At 43.8% G+C, this 23,408-nt stretch overlaps 1 protein-coding gene across 1 annotated transcript in view; it reads left to right on the top strand.

Moving 5' to 3' along the window:
- Nucleotides 1–22,692, top strand: part of LOC310952794 (rho GTPase-activating protein 20-like) — a 34,306-nt gene extending 11,614 nt beyond the window's left edge. Inside the window, exons 3-15 of the mRNA XM_083921504.1 lie at nt 252–428; nt 1,733–1,882; nt 2,636–2,677; nt 2,844–2,928; nt 3,101–3,178; nt 3,757–3,823; nt 4,387–4,596; nt 8,836–9,026; nt 10,127–10,291; nt 11,193–11,302; nt 11,908–12,097; nt 18,161–18,275; nt 19,878–22,692. Coding sequence (XP_083777630.1) covers nt 252–428; nt 1,733–1,882; nt 2,636–2,677; nt 2,844–2,928; nt 3,101–3,178; nt 3,757–3,823; nt 4,387–4,596; nt 8,836–9,026; nt 10,127–10,291; nt 11,193–11,302; nt 11,908–12,097; nt 18,161–18,275; nt 19,878–21,580 — 3,283 coding nt within the window. The 3' untranslated portion in view covers nt 21,581–22,692. The remainder of the gene's footprint in view (nt 1–251; nt 429–1,732; nt 1,883–2,635; nt 2,678–2,843; nt 2,929–3,100; nt 3,179–3,756; nt 3,824–4,386; nt 4,597–8,835; nt 9,027–10,126; nt 10,292–11,192; nt 11,303–11,907; nt 12,098–18,160; nt 18,276–19,877) is intronic.
- The last annotated feature ends 716 nt before the right edge of the window (nt 22,693–23,408 follow it).

Here is a 23,408-nt window from a genome sequence, read left to right as displayed (position 1 = left end):
TTACGTTTTCCAACATTCACTTTAAGGAGCTGCAGTCTTCTTGTGATGGTCAGTAAGCAGCTCCATTGTGTCTCTCTGTCTATCTCTCTCTCTCTCTCCTTCTTGCAAATTTGTGATTTGTTCAGTTCATTTTATTAATTATTATTATTATAACAGTACTAACACATATCAGGCGATCCAGATGAAACTGACCTGACTTGACTTGAATTTGAGTCTAATAGTGTATTTCATTCTTTGTGTCTTTTCCACAGGGAGAGCTGTCTGACGCCAGTCAGCCCAGAGTCCTGTCCCTTGGTCCAGGCCTTCCTGGCTGAGTGTCCACGCCGCCTACTCCTAGGTCATGCCCAGACGCAGCTAAAGACGGGCCTGCAGACCCAGGAGAGACATCTCTTCCTCTTTACTGACACGCTGCTCGTTGCCAAAGCCAAGTAAGTTTCCTTCTGTGTGTTTTGTGAAATGACAGAGGATGAAGGAGTGTATGTTTATGTGGTTGTGACGGAGACGGAAAATAGAGACAGGGAGACACGGACAGAAAAATTAGAGTGAAATAGATCTGAGAAACAAAGAAGCAGCATTTCATCGAGTTGTTTCTTTAACATTGATAGCAAAAACAATTTGTAAAGGACAGAGATATATCCTTTTGCTGTCTATCCCATACATTTTTCTTTCCCTCGCTTCACTGCTTCTTAAACTTCTCCCTCCCTCATTTTCTCCCCAGTATATAATTATTTCCCAGCCAATTAAATCCATATGAAGCCTGGCTCAGATCAAAGCCACAATGGGCTGCTGCTGGGCCTGCAGTATGAGGCTCCCCACCCACAAAGTGCCTCACACACACACACGATCAAATATAGAACCTTAAAGAGCATGTTTATGTTTTTGAAGTCCACATACATGCTAACACACACACACACATATAAACACATAGGCATTGACTCAATGTAGACGAATCAGGACCTCTGTGGTCTGTCCTAGGAGTCATGTGCCAGTGGGTGGAGCTGACCCTTCCAGCACAGGGAGTATATGCTTTAATTGGCCATTAAATTGTAGTTGAGCACAGGTTGAGTTTAAGGAATGTGTGTTGGTATGTGTGTGTATGTGTGTATGTGAGAGAAGAGAGGGGGAAGAAGTTAATTGATGTGTCTGCACATTTCTGTGCCTTTCTATCTCTGTAACAGCAGAGAGAGTATGTGTGTAGGCCACATGTGTGCATTTCCCCCCCCTCTATAATCACAGATGTAGTGGTGGGTAACTACACTTCTACTGAGCGCGCCTGCCATAGTTAGATCTTTTAATAATTCTAATCTATATAAAGGATTTCTTGAAGGATTGCCATATGTTAGAGGTTTTTGGGGAAAATGCTCTTTGAGGAAAATGAAAAGTTAGTTTTGAACAGTAGAGGATCCAACTTTGTTCCTTGCGGAGCCCCTCGATAAGGGAGTTTCAGGTTTTCTACGCAATCTTTTACAAAAGAAACCTTATAGGCTTTTCTCTTTTACAAATATTTACAAAATATATTGTTTTGTCAATCAACAGATTATTAATCTACAAGAATTTCAAAACAAATCAACATTTTTAGTGAATGCATCCTGTCAAATGTGGCGATTTTCTGCCTCTTCTGTTTGTAATCTATGTAAATTGAATATCTTTCAGTTAGGGACTGTTGACTGTTGAACAATTTTGGGTTGTCATGTTGGGCATTGGGCATGATTTTCCATTGTGTCTGCTGCAGGTCTCCCACTCACTTCAAAGTGAAGTCTCAAGTCCGAGTGTGTGAGATGTGGATGGCCAGCTGCATGGACGAGGTGTGTGAGGGAAGCACCAACCCAGAGAGGAGCTTCGTTATGGGCTGGCCCACCTGCAACTATGTGGCCACCTTCAGGTACACACACACACACACACACACACACACACACACACACACACACACACACACACACACACACACACACACACACACACACACACACACACACACGCCCTCACACACACACACACACACACACACACACACACACACACACACACACACACACACACACACACACGCCCTTACAGAGTACAATATAAGCACGTTGTTCACATTCAAAAAGATGAATGCCTAAATTTAAATAGCCCGTATTCAATATAACTTAATTTCATCTTATAGCACTTAAGTCAGTGCATTGCATGACACCATGCCAAGAATACTAAACATATTTTTTAATTTGCCTTTGAGCCAGTCCTTTTTTAAAGAGAGTACACTTTGTTCTGAGTTGCAAATGTACATCGTAGAGGGGAACTAGAAACTGAACACGTAACCACAAAATGCCCTAAACCCTTCAGTGTGAAGGCAGTTTCCAGTCGTTAAAGCCACTCAATCCAACCGCAGTAAAGACCAGAGTAGATAACCACACGCGCACAACAAGCTCCAGCATGCAACACACATACAAATACCTTCATATATGCTGTGCTGTATGTTTGCGCCTTCCTCAATGGCGTGCGTACGTTCTTACACACTGCAATGATAAAGGAATCCAATCATAGCTCAGGGCGAAGTCTGCGGTTTAATCTAAAGGGTGTTACATAACGAAACAAGACAGACATTTTCACACGATTTCCTCTTAATGTGTTATTTCATTATATTTTTCTTTAGCTCTGAGGAGCACAAGATCAAGTGGCTGGCACTCATCAAGAGGTAAATGCTTCATTTTTCACCCTGCCACTTTGTCTGTAATAACTGTTTTTTTGGTATTTTAGCTCATAGTTCATCTTGCAAATCAAACTTTACTGGATTGGCCATATGAACTTCTCTTCATTTCCACAGCACTGACCTTTTTGCTTTGTTTTTCCCCTACACACAGTCGGATAATAGAGGGAAAAGAGAAGGACGACCCCAAGACCATTCCTCTGAAGATATTTGCAAAGGATATTGGAAACTGTGCATATGTAAGTTAATGTTCCTTTTTCTTTCTTGTTATTTTTTTATTGCTTCTATCAGCAAAAATGAATATTGTTTGATTCGTCCAGTCTCCTAAGTATGTAATTAATGACATCACCAGCAGTACTGCCATTCTGTAACACAGCTATTTCCATAATGTGTCCAAAATGTTTCCACCAGGCCAAGACACTTGCGGTCAGCAACACTGACAGCACCACTGATGTCATCCGCATGGCTCTGCTGCAGTTTGGCATCTCGGTGAGAAACCAACGACCGCTGTTGATGCTCAGCCTAAAGTCTACTGACATATACGATGATGCGATGTTAAAAGTAGCCTCTATTGTTCGCTATTCAGCCCGGACTCTAGGAAAAAGATTTGTTAAACAGCTGATGGCTGAGATAATCAAAATTAAACAAGGTATCACCACCGTTTCAAGCCTCTATGGGGTTTTAGGCTTTTTTGTAAGATTGGTAATGTGATATGAGAATTGTGATATTTGTAATAATCTTTGTGTTGACTGTGTAACCTCAGGAATTATTGTTGGACTCTCTTCTTAGGAGGCTGACTGAGCGGTTCATGAAAGCTTTTTTCAGTCACTCAACAACAACTCAACTGTGTCCAACATTAATTCCTGAGGTTACGCAGTCAAGACAAAGACTTTACAATATCGGTCGGTTAGAGTGGAGCTGGTTTTCCACAGGAGTCTCAAACCAATCTCTCCTGTAGCAGCGTTTGCAGTGGTTTCTTTACACCACACGCATGCATTCATGAAGGTAGAAGTAATTTTCAATGAAAAGTAAATGTGCTCAGTCTGATTGTGTTTGTCTCTGTCTAGGGCTGCGTTAAAGACCACAGGTTGTGGGTGAACTCCAGTAAAGACGACGCTCCCTACCCTCTCATTGGTGAGCCCACCTGTCTTAATAACACATAATTATGTAAAACATTCCCTTTAAAACTCCATCAGACAAAAAAGACAAATACTTGTTTCCCTCTAGTGTTGTGTTTCCTTTTCCTTTTTAAGATGCTTGGCCTCCAATGGTGTGGGATAAGAGTCATGTAATACTGATGATCTGGACATTTTTCATAAATTCAACAAACTTCCTGTCCCATCCTTCCCGTGACTAACCTTTTAGCAAGCCAGGCTGTATCAATGCAGATAAAACCCACAGCGGGGGTCATTACAGCATCAGCTAAACACCAAAAACTCAACATCTGGGAGCATTTCAAAGCAGTTACTTTTGTGTCACGGTGGTATTTCCGTGACGTCCTGTTACCATGATTTTTTGTTCTGTAGTTCACACTGAATGCCCAACCTCCCAACTACAGACCGCTAATTCATCTCCACATGTAACGAGTTCAGCATTCATTTATGTCATATTTTTTGCCTCTATTCCATGCCACATGCACAGACTGCACATACCAGACACATGACCTCTAACCTCTGGACCCTTGACCTCTCATTCAGGCCATGAGTTTCCCTTCAGCATTAAGATGAGCCACATTCGGGATGGTGGGAGCGGTGGCGGAGGACTGGGAAGTGGAGCGGGGAGGGATCCAGCGAGTCCCACAGACTGTCCAGGGGTGCTGCTGCTGGATCAGTGTCTCCCCCCAGACACCCAGTGCCAGTTCATCCTTAAACCCAGCAAGGTTGCGCCAGGACAGGCTCCACTCATAGGTAAGGCCGTGGTTCCCTTTCCGGATGTCAGACTTAATTAAAGAAAGCTTTGTTTGTGAACAACTTGCAAACACTGCATTTTGCTTTTTCATTTAACTAACAAAGATCTGGCCGAGCGAATCCAACATGCTGTTTTTTGGTTCTAGTGTGAATAATAAAGATGTTTTCTTTGGGGAAAAGTTGATGCCTCAAGGTGCGTTCCAAAAATGAATTAGTAAAAGTGCTTTCAAACCAAAAATGCAATACCAAACATCCTCATTAAGTGGTTAAACTCCTCCATTTTGGGTTTAAACCTGCAGCAAAGAAATAGACATATAGCCGCTGTCAACAGTGAAAGTATGTGTCGTTAAAAATATTAGTATTATTTTCATCACCATAACATCTGAGGTTTCCAAATAAATGGTTGGTCAGTGTCAAGAATCCGTCCATGAATCTAATTCTGTATGAAACCGCAGAAAGAGTTATGAGGATGCAGAAGTACTAATGCAGAACAGAAAGTACTTCCTCAGAAATTTTCACTTACATAAACCGTTTCAGTTTGTTTTGCTCAGCCTTGACACTCAGTGGTGTTGTCAGTTGTGAGGATGAATCAGTAGGCGGGGAAGAAAAGGAGTCAACGAGAACGGTGGGAAAGGAGATTTAGCGTAGAAGAGACGCACTGTCAGAGTAAGAAAAACATGAGGCAGACAAAGAGAGAGAAATCCCCGAAGAGATGGACGAGTGTGAGAATAGGAAGATGGAATGGGAAAAGAGATGACACAGCTATTGAGTAAATATGAAGGTCATCGGAGGTGAAGGAAAAAGAAACAACAGACTGTAAGAGATAGAGAGAGGGAAGAATTTACAGCGGGAGAGACGCGGAAAAGGGGGCGTCAAGAGTGAGAGGGACAGAAAAATGAGAAAGGAAAACAAGAGGACGGTGGACAGGAACGAGGATGAGTAACGAGGGGATTCGGAGACCGGGATGGAAAAAGCAGGGGATGAGGTTTTCGAGGAAAACAAGTCGGGGAGAAAATTTGTGTGTTTTCCAGTCAAGAAGGCTGCAGTTTACCAACCACAAGCTTTGGCTCACATTCCTTTTGCCCCAAGCATAACAGAATCTTACATAATCACTCTATGGCAGCCGCGTCGCCTCAGAGGCCTTATCGTTCACACCCAACCCCAAAAACTCAACCAACGTGTTTATTGAGTAGCACAAGCCCCTTATCAGGACATTTACTCTCAAAGAATCCTGCAGGCAAAGCGGCCTTGAATGTTAGAAACTAACTGGCATGTAAAATAAACCCTTGGTGATGTCTGCAAGACTTGTCCTTTAAACATACTGCTACCAGAAATCGATTGAGGTACCTCCACTGCTCCTGACAGACTGACTGACTGATCTTTGAAATGTGCATTCGTGCATTAGAGGTGAAGGCACCAACGAAAACTTCTCTAACTCTTATGCTCCGACTGAACTTGCGCTAACTATTTATTGGCAAACTGTTCACGGGTGAGGGGTTGAAATCATTTACGCTTATTCAGTAAGATAATCTTCATAAATGGACACCACTCTATTATTTTTAAGCCTATATGCAATGGCCCGAAGTAAATAGGTAATATAGGCTATTAACGGTCTACACCACAGTGGCATGACTTCAACGACACCGCCATAAAGTTGGCGGTGACGACAACCTTTGTAGTCTCATTTAGCCACTTTTTTAAAGACACGTAATTACAAGTGGAGAATTTACTGACATATTTGATGTTGTTGAACAGCATGTTTAAATCTCTTAAACTTGTGTTTACCTTAGTCCTGATATCAGGCATCAAAAACATCCAAACCCCATTAAAATAAAACAAACCCATTGACTTTGAGACGAGGGGACTGGAAGTGCAAAAAAGAAACCTAATTTCTGTGTTTAAGGAAAAAGTTAAACAATAAACCCCTTTTTTTTCCCATTTGACAAAAGAACTTAGAATATTGTCTAAACACAAACAGCTGTGCAAGAACTCGAATAGAAAAAAAGATTTCCATTCTGATACATGACTGTCGATGGACACATTTCAGCCGATACCAAAGAAGCATTGAAGTTCAACATCCAGTCCAACTCACAAACCATAATTATGCTACAGAATCCAAAAGCAAAGATGGCGTGCACTCTCCCACTGGAAGACGTCCAACCTGTTGCCGGAGTATCTGCCATAATGTTGTGCTTGTCAGTGGCCAAAAGTCTGCCTGTCGCAGGGCTGGATCACCATTACAAGCCACGCCGTTTACAAAAATACACCATCAAACAGCCCGAGAGGTTCATCCCCGGGAGCTGACTGCACTGCAGTGTGGATTTATTATGGGAGGCTCATCTGGAAGGACTGAGCATCTAATCTTATTTATGTGAGGAGTTCTTAGAAATGAAAAAGTAGGACACTGAAGGCCCCTCAGAAACCAAATTTTCTGATCTGGCATTTCTATCTCCATGACATTGTTTATCAGTTCCTTCTAAAAAACGCTTATGACCATTTAAAAAGTGATAGCAGGAGATCATAAGAGGATACACGCTGCCCACCCAGTCGACAATTTCCTTATTCGCTCTATTTGAAACCGTTCCCTGATTAGGAAACGTTAATGATGTTACGGCTGATTTACAGCAAGGCCATGTGTTTTTCGAGGATGGTCAGGCCTGCTGAGAAGTGCCAGAGCAGGCGGGTAATTCTGTTACTGATGGACTCTGTTAAAGAGTGTGTTCAGGCACGGCGCCACGACTGGTCGTTAAATAATGTGAAGTATGTCACGTAGTGTATGGGTTCCTTTGGGCCGCTGGATCCTCCACCCTCTGAAAGAATCTTCCATTAGCCAGGAGACCCACCCTCAGATAGTCACAATTGCTTTATAACGTACATGTTACTGTTTCAAGACTTCTGATGAAGAAGTGGTGACATTCGAATGATTCACGGCAGCTTTTGCAAATTTACAGACAGGTATTTTAGAGTATTTGCAATCCAGAATATAACTTATGATTATTTTCATTATCAGTTTTCACATGAACATTTTCACAGTCCTTGTAAATCAAATTGCAGACACTGAAACCAGCAAATGTTTGATGTTTGGTGTCTTTAAAGGGGACATATCATGAACAATCTGGAGTATCTGGAGTGCCTACCGACACACACACTGTGAAATAAGACTGAACCAAGTCAATATTTTGTGGGCTGCCGAGATCAGCTCAAGCACTAAAACGGAGCATTTCAGAGAGTGAGGTTTTTTAACATTTAAACTAGAATGTTAGTATGTTCTAGTGAGCCTGTGAATGTTCTCATTTGTCCAGGTCGTCGTTATCCCCAAAGCAATTTCAGTCAAAAGCAACTGGACTTGGTTATTTGTCTGGAAAGACGTTTCACCTCTCATCCAAGAGGCTTCATCAGCTCATCAGAGCTGCATCTGACCAGATCTGGTTAGATGTGTACGTCTTCCTAGACAAATAACCAAGTCCAGTAGCTTTTGACGGAAATTGCTTTGGGCATATGTTCTAGTAGAAGCCCAAAATACAAGTATGAACCTGATTTTTTCTTTGTCCCATGAATGTTTAAATCACCGTTTTCTGCATGAATAATTTCAATATAGATGCACACATAAAGATTAGATCGAACAGTAAATGTTTGCTGTACATTCCCGTTACCGTGCACCTCAATGCACATGCAGTATGCAGTTTCATAACTGCGTGAACATGCCGAGCAGCTGTTATGTCACAGAGATCATGTAGTGAAGACAGACCTGCAGACAGACGCTTCGACACAAACAACACGGGCGAATGCTCAACAAGGAACACACAGTCATGAGCCCTCAGAGACACACAGAGCCCCATACATGCCCTCACACACAAAAGCACACGTGTGGATAAACACAGACACACACACACACACACCTCATATTAAATGGTGCTTTCGAGCATAAGGACATGTATATGTTTCTCTCAAACACTGAGTCAATGGTCCTTTCTTCTTCTCTCTCTGTCACTGTCATTGGTGTCTTTCTATCTCACCTAACCGTTTTTAGGGTGTGAATATTCGGACAGACGGAGCATTCATGTGCACGCTAAAAAAAAAGATTCAACGTCTAGAACTTTTAGGGCCAACCGCCTAACAACTCACAACCTACTTTCTTTGACGTGCACGGCAGTGACTTCAACATGCATTGCTCAAGCAACAGCAGTTTGTCTGTGTCTGAAGCCGCAGCTCACCTCTTCCTCTTCTTTCTCCCCGCAGAGCCTGGTCAGCAGAAGTCCTTTAAGAGGAAGAGGTCTCTCATCAACTGGCCTTTCTGGAGAGGATCCAACACACAGCTTGATAGCTTGCCGCTGTCCCCGACCTCCGTCTCCCCTACTCAGGGACGGCTGTTCGGACGACCCCTGAGCGCCGTCTGCTCTCCAGACCACGGCCTGCCCAAGCCTGTCATGGTGAGCTGAGTTTGAGGTCACATAGGCCAGTAGCAGGGGTCAGGGCCCCGGTCTGCAGGGGTCACGGTGTATTTGGGGAAAGGGAGATGTAGTGGTATGGGAAAGTAGATTGATTACTATCTACTGTCAGATGTCTGTAAGTTTACCTCATTCTAAATTAAAGAAATAATGCACACGCTTGACTGACTGAAGAGGTGAAAACCCAGTCTATTGATAAGCAACCCAGATGCTACACTCAGACAAACTGCTTCCTGTCTGATCACATGGTGCTCCAAAGAACCCTTTTAGAAAGACCTCACTGGATCTACATTTACTATTTCATTTCCTAATTTTGTTATAACCAATTAGAGATTAAAATGGTCTCACCATACTTATTAGCATATGCAATTTGAAGCAGAGAGAGACCTCTTACTATAGCTCTTCCTCTCCCCTCTCTGTCCTGAGCCGATAGGAATGCTCTCTCTCTCTCTCTCTCTCTCTCTCTCTCTCTCTCTCTCTCTCTCTCTCTCTCTCTCTCTCTCTCTCTCTCTCTCTCTCTCTCTCTCTCTCTCTCTCTCTCTCTCTCTCTCTCTCTCTCTCTCTCTCTCTCTCTCTCTCTCTCTCTCTCTCTCTCTCTCTCTCTCTCTCTCTCTCTCTCTGAAATGACCTGTGATTGGCCATCACACTAAATTTGCTTAAGCCTGAAAACAGACCCAAGAAAGCCAAAAAAACAAAAACAGCTTATTGGTACCTTTTATTGAATAATATAAAATAGTTTATCTATACATAAAAAAACTCACAAATTGGTGTCCATCAAGTTCTTCTTCTCTTTGTTTCTAGTGCAAACCCATTTGAGGCTGCAGAAAATAAATCATATTCATCATATTTGATTCTAGGAAATGATGAATCAAAAACATCAGCAGGAACTGAGAAACCTAAATTCTCTTAATCCAGAAATTGGATGGTTTGAACTGGTTTGAAATATTAGTGTTTCAAAGTCCAACATTAAATGCTTTCTGCTATTCGAGGCAGATAGCATTTGCTCACTCTGGCTTTTTCATTTCCAAGTTCAGCTCCTCTGTCCCGTTCAGAATATTGATACAATGATGTGCTCCCTCCAGGACATGTTGGTGTTCCTGTACCTGGAGGGGCCGTACACCAAGGGCGTCTTCAGGCGGTCGGCCGGAGCCAAAGCCTGCCGGGAGCTTCGGGACAGACTAGACAGTGGAAGTGAGGACCCGGAGATCACACACCAGTCTGTGTTCGTCATCGCTGCTGTCCTCAAGGTAACACACACACATACACACACACACACTCGACTCACTCGCGCACTTTGCCCCCTCCAGACTAGTTTGAAAGTAGACAACAGAAAGCAGAAGCGACTGATGTGCGTCCAAAGTCACAGAAGTCCAGACAGGATAATCTGTCTCTGCACGGCCACAGGCAGGCTGCCAGTCACACACACAAGGTGCTGCATTGTTCAGCATCCAGGCCGAACAGCCACCGCAGTGCTGGGCATCCAGGGAGCAGCTGAGGTGTTCTGGGCTTTCATACAGAGCCGATTCATCTCCCTTCTTTGTTGTGCTTTACCTGATTTATGCACAGTACACGAGGACCGTGTCCCAACCTGAGACATGAAACAATGTTGTTAATCAATCAATTCATTGGCAGAAAACAGCAGTAACGTGAATGTTTTCCCTCAGTGGTGAATAATGTTCTTTATATGGTATTTATTTATTATTTTACACAGGATGAGGCTGTTATAATAATGTTGTTCAAGGGATCTTTTTATGTATGACGAAAACAAATTCCCATTCAGAATGTTCCTTTATAGTTTGTCCGTTTAATTTTGACCGTCTTACCATGAGGGCTATTTCTGTTAATTCCTCAATGTGTTTCACGCACCACATGACTTTATTTCTATATTTATCCAACAGCTGTGTAAATGTGTTGTTCATGTGCCTGATGAAGGATGTTTAGACCAAAATATTGCGAGTATTGAGGGTGACATAAAGCAGCAGTGTGCAGGACCCTTTTGATTTTGATTAAAGTGAACATGAAAAACATTTGGTGCATACAGTTTCCCAAATGCAAGATGATTTCAATTCTATAGAATCCTTTTATATAACTGATAAACTCTGTTCTTGATAACGGAGCTTAAAATCTCTTTTCCGTGTCTGCATCCAGGACTTCCTGCGAAATATCCCGGGCAGCATGCTGGGTGCGGATCTGTATGAGCAGTGGATGGATGTGATGGAAGGGGAGGGAGGGGAGGAGAGGACGCAAGCTGTCCAGAGGTAAGACCTCTCTCTCCAAATCCTGAATTGAATGCCAAAATCTTCCTGCTACTTTTAAAGTAAAGATACACAACATGTCACTGTTGTTTCTTTCCCACGAGCACACACAGACACAATTTAGTCCCGCAGACATTTGGGTGATTAATTAAAGGAAAGACCTGAATAAATGAGCGTTCTGTGTGCTTATGGCGGCCCAACACCTTACTGTGACACTGTGTTTTTTTCCTTTAATTATGCCGTGTTTATGTCTAGAGAGAGGCAGAGAGACAGAGAGAGGGCATCGCTTCAGATCCAGAGGCAACAAACTAAATTCCTTTTGCTTAGGAAAATAAAAAACAAGTAACAAGAAATGTTTTCGGAGAGATTCCTCTGGAGATCAGCAAAGAACATGACAACACACACACACACGCACGCACACACACACACACACACGCACACGCACACACACACACACACACACACACACACACACACGCACACACAGACACACACGCTGTGAGGACCAAGAGCCAAGTGTTTTAGAATATTTTTTTGGTTCGCTGGAGTCATTTGATTCACATGATGTTCATCTCCTACCATCTTTCCTCCGTCCATCATTCTCTCAGGTTGCTCCACCTCCTGCCCAGTGAGAACCTGCTTCTGCTGCGGCATGTGATCGCCGTGCTGCACTGTATCCAAGGCAACGCCCACGACAACCAGATGAACGCCTTCAACCTATCTGTCTGCATCGCTCCCAGCATGCTTTGGGCTCCAGCGCCAACCACACCTGAGATGGAGGGGGAGGGCACCAAAAAGGTGAGGAGGAACACAGATGCACGATATGGAGAGTTTGGGGGAATTTGGGGAAATGCTGAGTTTCTCCTGCCGAGAGTTTCATCGATCTTCTCATCTCACTTTTGTATATAATAAGAATACACTGAGCTGCTCCAGATGTGTGTGTGTCTGTGTGTGTGTGTGTGTGTGTGTGTGTGTGTGTGTGTGTGTGTGTGTGTGTGTGTGTGTGTCGATGGGGCTTGCTAAGACGGTGCGTAAAACCCTGAGGAATTTAACATTTCAATGGAATAATAGAAGCAAACTGCCTCAGCATGAGTGTGTACGCGCTGCTGTGGTGTATGAAACACATGTGACACAGACAGACGGACGAGAGTTTGACAGACAGATAAGAAATTGAGATTTCACTGGCACAAGTATACGTGTGTGAACATACGTGGTCACATGCACACACAATCTCTGTCAGCCCGAAAGCCGTTTGTCAGCAGACAGTTTCCCCGCGGATGTGAGCGTTGACCTCCGCGCAGGAGCTGGCCCACTAACACACACACACACACACACACACACACACACACTAACACTCACCCACACACACACGCTCAGTCACGTTCACAAGTCATCGCCGACGATCACTCATGAGCTACAATCACAACATTCTTACTCTCTGCTGAGCTTGAAATCCCCGAGCTTAGAGCAAGACTTGACAGGAAAGAGGAAAGCTTCACAGTTTCATGCTGACTTACTGACTACACAGGAAAATATTTGTTTACCACTTAGAGGCTTAAGTCACCATTAAAGGGTTAGTTCTGCCAAATTACAGACTTACCTCAGGTGGTATCTAGCCATGACGGTAGTTTTGGTTTTAAGTACTCAGCTTTAAGGACTATGGCTGTATTTGAAACTACTATACCAGCAGTGCGTTCTGATTTGGACAAAATGAAAAATGTAGAATGCAAAGTCAAATCTGCAGTATGCCAAAAATGCCTCAATGTCATTATGACTTGGAAAAAATCTCCAGAATGCACCGGACCAGTCTGCCTCTCCTACTGTGTCCCGGTTCATTACCGATGAATGCAGCAGTATGCAATACTAAGTAAGCACTATTTAATAAGTGGATAATAGAAATACCTTATTGAGCCCCAGGGAGAACTCTGATAACAACATCTATCACAGCTATTGTCTTTGATCTATTTTACATGAGTCTCTGAGTTTCCTGATACTGTTGCATATTTAAGATTTCCTGATATTTCATTATAACCAACCATTTTGTCCGACACTAAATGTCTCTTAATTGTATTGTTTGAAATCTAAAGTAAACTCACAGGTAGTCTTACTCAACGGATGTAGCCTGTTGTGATAAAGCCTGCCATTGGCCGCGTACTATAGCCGGCATTCTTAAGCTATCTCTGCTTTTCTATTTTGCAAGGCTGCCGTCGCTGCGTCCTGGGCTTAGCACCCCCCAGGAAGATTGTGATCGGTTCAAAGAAATACAAACAAGCCAGAATGTTTTCTCCACAATCCCAGAATGTCAACTAACTCAAAAGTGAAGCAACATTGCTCACTGTTTCTCCATCACATCTGGGTTAACCTGAAATAACTTCATTCCGCAGCACAGTGGCTGCAGCCGGAGCCCACAGTGGAAGCCCCCTCGCCCACCAGAGCCTATCATGTAGTCACTAAGACATACAAAGCATACAAAGCGTTTTCTATTGTGGTCTATTTGGAAAGTTACAGTATTTGCACAATCTCTGTGGGTGGCTGGTTTGCTTATCTTTCAAATGTGTGTGTGTGTGTGTGTGTGTGTGTGTGTGTGTGTGTGTGTGTGTGTGTGTGTGTGTGTGTGTGTGTGTGTGTGTGTGTGTGTGTGTGTGTGTGTGTGTGTGTGTGTGTGTGTGTGTGTATGTGTGTGTGCTTGAGATGGTTGAGGTTCATTGAGAAAACATGCAAAGAATTTCCTACAGAATCCTGAGGCCAAGTGTGAGTGTTTTAGCGGAAAATTGTGTCGCTGAAACAGCCCTCCCTTTCACACGTACACACACACACACACACATTTGTGTCAGCACAAATACCCACAAATGCCTAAATATCGGTTTCACAAATACTCCCCTGATAACACTTTTCCTGCACACTGCTTGGTTGTGTGTGCAGCTTGAGCGCAGGCAGCCGTTTTCTGGAAAAGACTTACAAAAAATAACAAAGTGAGATTTCGACATTTCCCTCCTTGCGGCCGGAGCGGGCAGCCAATTAAAACTAGCGTGGGCTCCTGGATGTGTAATGGCTAGTTACCAACCATGTCTGGAGACACGTGAGCACTCAGTTTTTTTAGTTTTAGTCTCTGTTTCACTCTTTCTTTAAAGCAGTGTATGATTTAAATGTTTTTGGCTGAACGCGGCTTTTGAGGAGGTAAATACAGCGTTTATATTGAGTATGACTTTAGATGGAGACGGAGAGACATATAATTCAAAACAACACTGTTTTTCTCTTGGCTCTGTGTCTTGGTGGAACTTTTACTTTTCTTCTGCTTTGTTCGGTTTTAAAGACAGCGGCTACAGTTTTAAGTCAAAGGGAAAAACAGAAAAACAACACACAGGCTGTTCAAAAGACTTTCCTTTGCAGCCTTCTGGGTGTACCTGTTGACAAACGACCTCGAAAATACTCATTTTCATGTCCGCCTTACACACCTCTGTGAGACCTCTTAACGGACACACACGCCCACGCACATGTGCAGCGGTATTGTACTGTATACTGCAGTCATTGTAGAAAGTCCACCATTAACCTGCGTCCATACTGAAGACAAATGTTTTGTGAATGATGTACAGCAGAACAGTTGAGAGAGAGTTTAAGGTAACATCCGATTGAGTTAAAAAGAAGGGGAAGAAGCTGCTGTTGTGAACAGGCTGGTTGATGAATGGGTATAAGTCTCCTGCATGCCCTCGGGCTCTTTCCAACTGTGCCATGTATTATACAGCAGCTCCACTCAGTGACAGTGAGGAATGCTGACTGAGTGATTGAAGGAGGGCAGGGAGGCTTAATGAAAGAGAGAGTGATGGGGACCTGTAAGAGAGGGAGAAGGAGCAAGAAAGGGAAGTAGAAAGGGAAACTAAAGAGAGAAGAGAAGGGGAAGGCTGTGAAACAATAGAACGTGAGATAGCATAAACCATTATTTGCGCAGTGAACATTATGATCGTATATTTCAATGAAACAACACAGGCTTGTTGTTGATGTTCTGTACAGAAGGTTCTACTTTAATAGCATATTGAGCACCTGTCACCCATGCAATGTTCAGGAACATTTCCTGCCTGGGGTTTTGTGTGAACGGGAGCAGGAATCAATATTCAGGGAAATCTGCACCGCCAGTTTCATTGAGAAAAACGCCAATAAGGCTGTGTTGTAAAGGAGAGCAGTAACATTGCAGGGATAAGCGGCGAAAGAAGCTTTCACATGGCACGCGGGAGACTACACGTATGCCATATTTGAATCTGCGATGCTTCTGATTCATGTATATCATGAGAAAATTTGAGGTTTCCTTCTATGTCTCGCAAACTTGTTGAATATTAAATACCCTGCGAGAACATTTGCACATGACAGAAACAGGTCCTTGCTTCCCATTCCTGAAAATAACACGAGACGTCTTCCAACGCGTTCACATACATCCGGCCTTCAGCTTCCTCCCATGAGTTTTATGGCAGTTAGAGTGTCATTGTTCTTTGAGTCAGACATACCAGCCGTAAAACAAAATGGCCCCTATAACTATGCATTGATAAACACATAAAGTTGCCTGTTAAAATGCCCGTCAGGAATGAGACAGTGGAATGTCACCGTGCACTGATAGCAGACAGATGTCACAGAGAAGCAACAGTATGTGAAGGTTCAGTTACCTCACCTGTAATCAGAAACAGGTTTATTCTCTTAAAGATGATTGGTTCACCGTTCATTATGACATTTTTCATTGCTATATTAATGGAGCCCTCTCGTCCAATGGAAAATATGGTAAATACCAAAAGCCGACGTGAAAATTGCACATGAATACCCTCTCATAGATGTGAGATGCGATAGCGCAAGAGTCTGCTTTATTGCAACAACACTGTTTTTGAGCTGGTAGGGAAGATTATGTGCTTCAGATCAGTGTTGATCAAGTGTATGTAGCTAAAGCAGAAATATTAGCTTTCTATTTTGTCCTTTAAACAAATCTACCCTTCATGATCTATAAAAAATACAGCCTATTATTTACCGTTTGTGTTTTGATAAATCCTCTAAAATGGTTTTTCGCCAAGTAATGAGTCAGGATACGTGGGTCCACAGTGTTTAATTTCACTATGACAACAAACGCACTTGAACATAATGCATAATATGTGGAAAGGACCATCTTTCCCATAGCACGTGAAGACGGCATAGGACAGATAGTGAAACTGATGTAGGAAGGTGTGCAGATACCTACCATCACTCAGTAATATCCCTGCAGAGTTTAATGGTGTCATGCTGGGGGCAAAGATCAGATCAGACAATTTATTCATTCATTTGCTTGTTATATAAGTGTAAGTGTCACTGCAGGTTATGTATAGAAGAGCTGAGAATTACCGTAATCCAAGTAAAATGTGGCCACAGGACTGTCATAGAACAGTCATCATGTGGTATCTGAAGAGAGGGAGTGCACACACACACGCACAGACACACAGACAGAAAGACACACACACACACACACAGAAGAGATAAAACCAGGTTAATGTTGCATTTGCTCTCTCGTAACAAATGTCAGAGATTAACTGTGTGTGATTGTTAGAATAAAACGGTGGAACTCATTAAATGATGTAACAGCTCTCCTCTCCCGTCATCTGTCAGGTAAAATGTTACATATTTGAATCCAAAGTTTGGTCTAATATCACATATTCTTTAAACACGTGACAAAAACCATCACAGTGCGCTCAAGACAGTTTGTTGCTGAATAGATAAAGACGAGTGAAACCGGGTCAATTGATCTCACCCTCCTTTAGAAAACAAGACTTTTATACTTTAATAATAAGCAGAAAATACTTCACAGTGTAGCCTGGCTGTGTGCTGTTTGGCCAGACAGGCTCTTAAACACATATGGACACATACAGACATGCGAAGAGACAACATCTGGACCAGCAAACAAATAAACAGACACACACACACATACACGCACACACGGAACACACGCACACACACAGGGAGGACCTGAAGTGTGTTTGTCTCTGCCGTGTTTTCCAAAGTGCCGCAGTAACGTCAGGAATAAACAACTCATCTGTAAACACAACAGGCACGTTTGAGTGGAAACTTTCCACAGGTCGGGGAGGATATGACTCCAACATTTCTGTTTAGTTTAAAAGGCGGTGGTTTCAGCCAAGTAGTGTGATTTGTTTGAGTACGGATTCCAACCGGGCTGATAGTTCTTAAAAAGCACAGACACGGTTTTCAAAACTTCAATCTGACACTTTACGAAAACAGTTCATATTGGAAGCCATTCGCAAAATTCCCTCTATGGGATTTGTGGCTGTGGTTTCGAGGTATTAGCTCCCAAATTATGATGATGAATACAGCCATGGGCATTATCTTAGAAGTCAGAAAAGCTACTGTCAAAAACTCCTACACTGAATTCAGTCTTCGTCATTCAACAAACATTTACGCAAGTGATAATCCGAGCCAATGCATGATGTCATATATTATTATCAGGACATTATCCAGGACTGGGGAAGAAGGAGTTTGATGTTTTCCTGGTCGGTGTGGAATGCAAATACTCACAGCGGTCGGAGGATTGTCATTAGCCCAAACAAACGCAATGAAAAACTCATCTCAGAATGGTAATATGGGACGCACACAACTGTGGACGGCTGTTTGGGGCTGATATTACAGTCATTTAGGTCATGATTTCACCAAATGACGCAGGCAGTCGCTCCAGTACTGATTTCCTTTCTTTCCAAATTTGTGAGTTTGGAAAACGCAGTGTTTTCTCTGGAAGCTCTGCGTAAACAACAAACAGGATTACACCTTCAGCCAACTGTACAATAATGAAGACCAATGGTAAGCGAAAGAGTTCACGCTATAACTAGCCGCTGTTTCTCCTCGCAGGTGTGTGAGCTCGTTCGCCTCCTCATTGAGAACTGCAGCAGCGTCCTGGGAGAAGACGTCCCCTCGCTGTTCAGGAGCTTCAGCCAGAAGAGCAGCAGCAGTGACCACGGTTCAGGTGAGAACTGGGAGGAGAGGAGAGGAGAGGAGAGGAGAGGAGGACATACAGGTCCTAAGCAGGGCTCATGTTTTCACTGTCAGGCCATGCCACGTTCCATGTCTCCTTCATATCATTGGCATTAATTTGCTAATAAGCAAATAGCACAAATTGCACATTTGCACTCTTGAACATGCTTTTCAAAGACTCTTGATCTCCATTTCCCCACCGGCGCTCTGTGTTTTATGGTGTTTCTGTGTCGTTGATGTTGTCTTTGACTTCTGCTTTTATGTGAATTGTGGCTGCCTAACAAGTTTCCCCCGGAAGGATGATTAAGATGAACATTGAACATTTCAACTAGTCTGTTACGTATACATGTTGAGGTGAAAGGTTGAAGAAAGAATAGTTTGTGCTTTCAACAGCAAAAAAAGTAACAACAAAGAAACATGTGGAAATGTTCTCCCTGATGAACCGCACGTTGGGGAACGTCCGTGTGAGTCCTTTTTTTTCAGAATTATGAGGGCAGTCCCTTTAATTTTTTTTGATTTTTAAGTTGGGAATGTCAGAATCTACATAAAAAGGACAAAACATACAACTAGAAGAACCAATTTCTTAAAATGCGATTGAAGAGATTTTTGGGCTTTTCAGTCACAGGCTAATACATACATTGAATGTGCACAGCCATATATGTAAAGCAAAGGTGTGCACATGATATCATCATGCGACCGTCAAATTAAACTTCTTATCCATTTTGGTCGGATAGAAAAAAGATTTTACTGAAGTGTGTAGAAAATATCTGGATAATAAGAAAAGGATAAGCAGAGATTAAGCCTTGGTGATTGGACATATATGAGATTCAGGATCAGGGTCTCAAAGTCAGCTTTGTGTTTTCTGAAGGTGCTTGTTACCGTCAATGCTCCAGTGTGTTACGCCTCTGAGTAGCTCACCGTGTGGGTTATCCTATGACCTAGGCTCTTTCAGGCCTGTTGATTGGGGTTAGCAGATTGACCTGCAGTCATTTCAGTGATTGCCAGGGTCAGAGGTGCTGATTAACGCAGCATTGAATCTACTCTTTCATAAATACCACTTGCTTTCTTCCTGACGCTATAAATAACCAGCAGAGGGGAAGGAGCACGCTTCGGGGAGGACGCTTTGTCCTCTGTTCTCCTCGTCTCCAGCAGTGAAATGTGACTTTTAGTTTCTCTCTCTCACTTTTTTGAGCTCCATCAATGAAGTTTCTACGAGGAGAAAGCAGCAAAGTGTGAGGGACACAATTAGATAAACTAAGTTTGGTCTGCCTTAACTTGGAGTGCTAAGTTTGGTTGCTAGTAGGTGGAAATGCCCCAAATTGCAGGATACTTGCATGAAAGAGGATGTCTGCAAAAGCTGTATAATTTGAGGACCATTCCAGGAAATGGAATAGAAAGTAAAACATTGTGTTTTTGCTAAATTATTGTGTTTTTATGTATATTTTTGGAAAAAATGGTCTTGATCTTAATTTGACGTTTACCGCTTGTTTAGTCAAAGTCTCATAATAATAATGTTATTTCTCTCCTCTTCCCTTTCCATCTTCCTCTTCATCTATCACTCTCTGTCTTTCCCTCCGCATCTTTCTCCTCCCAGATGTGTCATCCTTCCAGATGAACGACTCGTCCTACGACAGTCTGGAGAACGAGCTGAACGACGACCCTGAGTCTCCCTTCCAGGAGCAGCTGCCCCTTCGTGACAAGGACAAGCCGGACAGCCGCAGCCGTGACTCCGTCATCACCCTAAGTGACTGCGATCATGATCCCGACCCTGAGAGCGATCTCCTGCTGCAGCTCCCCCCGCTGGCCAGACCCAGGAGGTTCAGCCCTGCAGTCCGACAGCAACGCACCCGCCAGGCCAACGGTCCGTCTCAGGGTCCCAGGAGGCTGAGGAGGAGTTCAGAACCTGCTCTAGCCCTGGCCAGCACACCGCCCTTGGGCACAATGATTGTTCACGCCAATAACCACCCCCTACCATTAAGGAAGGCGAGCTATGATGCCGCCATGGAGGGGGAGAAGGAGGTGGACGAGGTGTTTCTGGAGCAGGGGCTGAGCGGGCTGCAGCTGAAGGAGGAGGAAGAGGATGGATGTGAGAAGGGTGGAGTCCAGAATGTGGGCCGGAGGCGGGTGAGGCACACCCCTCCGCCTCCGTTGAGGCTGGATGCCAGCTCATCCAGTCTGTCGTCGCCGGCAACCTCACCCACAGGCTCCTCCCTCAGCTCTTTAGACTCCGCCTTCTCACAGTACTCTACTGACTACGTCACCAGTGGGGCGATTCCATTGGCTGAGCCTGCTCCTCTCTCCCCTCTCTTTCCTGGACGGCCCCAGCTGTCACCCAGGGACTCCCCCCCTCAGAGGGAAGCCCCGCCTCACTGGCCACAGCCCACCCAGGCTCCTAGGGCCAGTCAAACCCCCCCACACCCTCATGGCCTCCACCCTAACACGTGGCTCAAGAAGGACCGCCGCCTTTCACTAAAGCAGTCTGATAATGGACAGTCAGAGGAGGACTTGCCTGTGGTAAACGGGAAAACCCTACCAACCAGTAACGGCTACTCCGTCGGTGCCAAGGAGGCTGCGGTGATGAACCGAAACTGCCAACGGAGATCCAGCAGCCCTCCGTCCTACCAGCAGGCTCTACTGCAGCTGCAGCGCAGTTGCTCTCCTTTCTACAGGGGAACAGAGAAACCTCTGACAGTAAAGGAGCTGAGGCAGCTCCACGACCAGACCTGCACCTACAGACCCCTGATCCCAACCTCCCCTAACAGCTCCAAACCACACACAGGAAGTGAGGTCACACAGAGGCTGGCTAGAAATGAGAGTGCGCAGCCCCCACAGGGTGTTTTTTATGGACAGGATGGCACCACTCTGGTTCTCCAGAGGCCAAAGTCCCACTCTCTGAACCCGGCCATGGACGGATACAAAGGGCAAAGGACCCTTCCCCTTCCCCGCCGCGCATCTGAGCCTGCGCAGCTCACTGCAAACTCTAACCCCTCCTCCAGCCTCACTCTGGACAGACCTCGCACTTCTAAAGGCCAGCCCCAAGTTGGCGGCCTGAGAGTGTCAGAGGTGGAGCCCAACCACGCCGAGCCACGCTTCTGTCTGTCTCCCTCCGCCACCCGAGCTGTAAGGGACTATTTTTCCTCCCAGGGTCAGGAGGATACTGAAGCCTGCCTGCAGAGGAGTCAGGAGGTGGCGCTGGCTATTGTGCAGGGGAAGAGGGAATGGCAAAGCAGGCGTTGCAGTGACCCACGAGTGGACGACTTTGACCAGCTTTTTTTTGCAGAAGAGTCATACGTGTAAATAAGAACTGTGTACAGACTAACTGTGTGTGAGAGACTGATTTCATGTGATATGTTCACAACTGTGACAACTGTCTTCATTGTTGGTGTGATAGTACTCCCTGATATACACCTTTTTCCTTGTGGCAGCAGTAGCCACCCTAATACAATAAGTATGGTACATCCAAGGTTTTAGATGTTAAAGGTACAGATGAACTTCCTGCTTTCACATTTCACCTCCTTTTTGTAATAAAAGATTCCTTGTCCAAAAGCTTTTTCATGTATTTGACATTGATAGTGCTTTGTGGCACTGCTGTTGGCATCTTTAAAGAACTATTAACTATACGTAAAAAGATGTACAAAACAGTTTAATTGGACATCTGGATCCCTAAACAACCGTTAAAGCTGCTGTCAAAAAGTCAGAGGTTAGAGTTACAGCTTTTGTGCCAAAATCTGGTTCCTCTGAGAAACATTTTTCTTTTGTTTGTCCTTGTTTTCCCTTTCAGGATGTGTTGTTGCTTTTTGCAGCACATGAAGAAATACAATTGAAGTAAGGGGATTTCTTCATAAATGAAAGAGAAAGGACAAAGAAGCTTTTTTTCAGTGAAAATTTAGTTTTACCATTTCCAAAATCTCTAAAGACCTGGTGGGAAATCGAGGCCATGACACACGTTTTATTAAAAATGTTATTAAATCTCAATGAAGAACAGACTGTGCAGAAAGAGAGTCATCAATGTCAGATTTGTTTGAGGGATAAAAGTGTTGGCACAACAAATGTTTATTAATGCCGCTCTCTGTAGCAGTAACGACAACAATATGGTCACAATTACTGCTGTGACTTCATGCAAATACTATGAACACGCTTTTAGCTCGGTCCGCAACACCTGTGATGAGCCGGAGGAGCGAGGTTTTATGGCCGATGCCAACGCTGTACATATTTACATCATCTATTTTAATGACGTGTGTACCTTTTTATGACAAACTGCATCTGTGTGTAAAGTGAAACCTTTTTCCCCAGAGAGTGAAGTGTCTGTCTGTCTGAATCAGTGAATCAACAGGGCCGGTATTTATTCATATGAGCCGAGTTTCCAGCGATACAGCACAGTGTTGTCCTCTGTAGCTCTGGTTTGTATCTCTGTGACCTGGGGAGGGCGGGAGGGAAGGGGGGGAGGAAGAAGAGAAACTGTCGATGTGTGCGTGAAAGAAGAAAGTTCTTGAATATGATGTGGTCATTTGACATCGTGTCCTGAGCAGGAATGTGAGAAAACGTGTGCCACTGAAGGAGAAATCTCCTTTATTCTCGCTTGTATAGCACTTCATTATTGTCAACAAGAAACCCTTTCAGTCTCACAAGAATGACAAGGACAGTGTGTGTGTGTGTGTGTGTGTGTGTGTGCGTGTGCGTGCTCGTGTGTGTGTGTGCTCGTGTGCGTGTGTGTCCAGTTGAATGCCCCACAGTTTCTCTTGACTTGTATGTTTTGTCCATAATAATTCTATGATATTTTTGTTTGAGCGCTGCCGCCACTGCAGCGCTGATTGCTTAGGTGACACTTAACAATAAATCGCCTTATTTCAGTGTGCATTCATTAACTGAAACGTATGTAAATGCCTACTGACATGGTAGATAATGTATTCTTAGCACAATGTAACAGCAGAGTATTAACAAAAGGTTATTATGAACGTAACGTCATTTCCCCACAGGATCACACACTGCAATAAGGTCATTATCACGTTAAGCGTTGCCAGTTTTTAAATGGTCTAAAAATGTACTTTATCCTGTTTTATTAATATTTTAATTATCCCCATTACATTGAATTGTTTCCAACGTGTAAAGTTCTGCATATTTATGA

The sequence above is a fragment of the Echiichthys vipera genome (assembly GCF_963691815.1).
Source record: "Echiichthys vipera genome assembly, chromosome: 10".
NCBI lineage: Eukaryota > Metazoa > Chordata > Actinopteri > Perciformes > Trachinidae > Echiichthys > Echiichthys vipera.
This window is presented reverse-complemented; position numbering and strand designations above follow the sequence as displayed.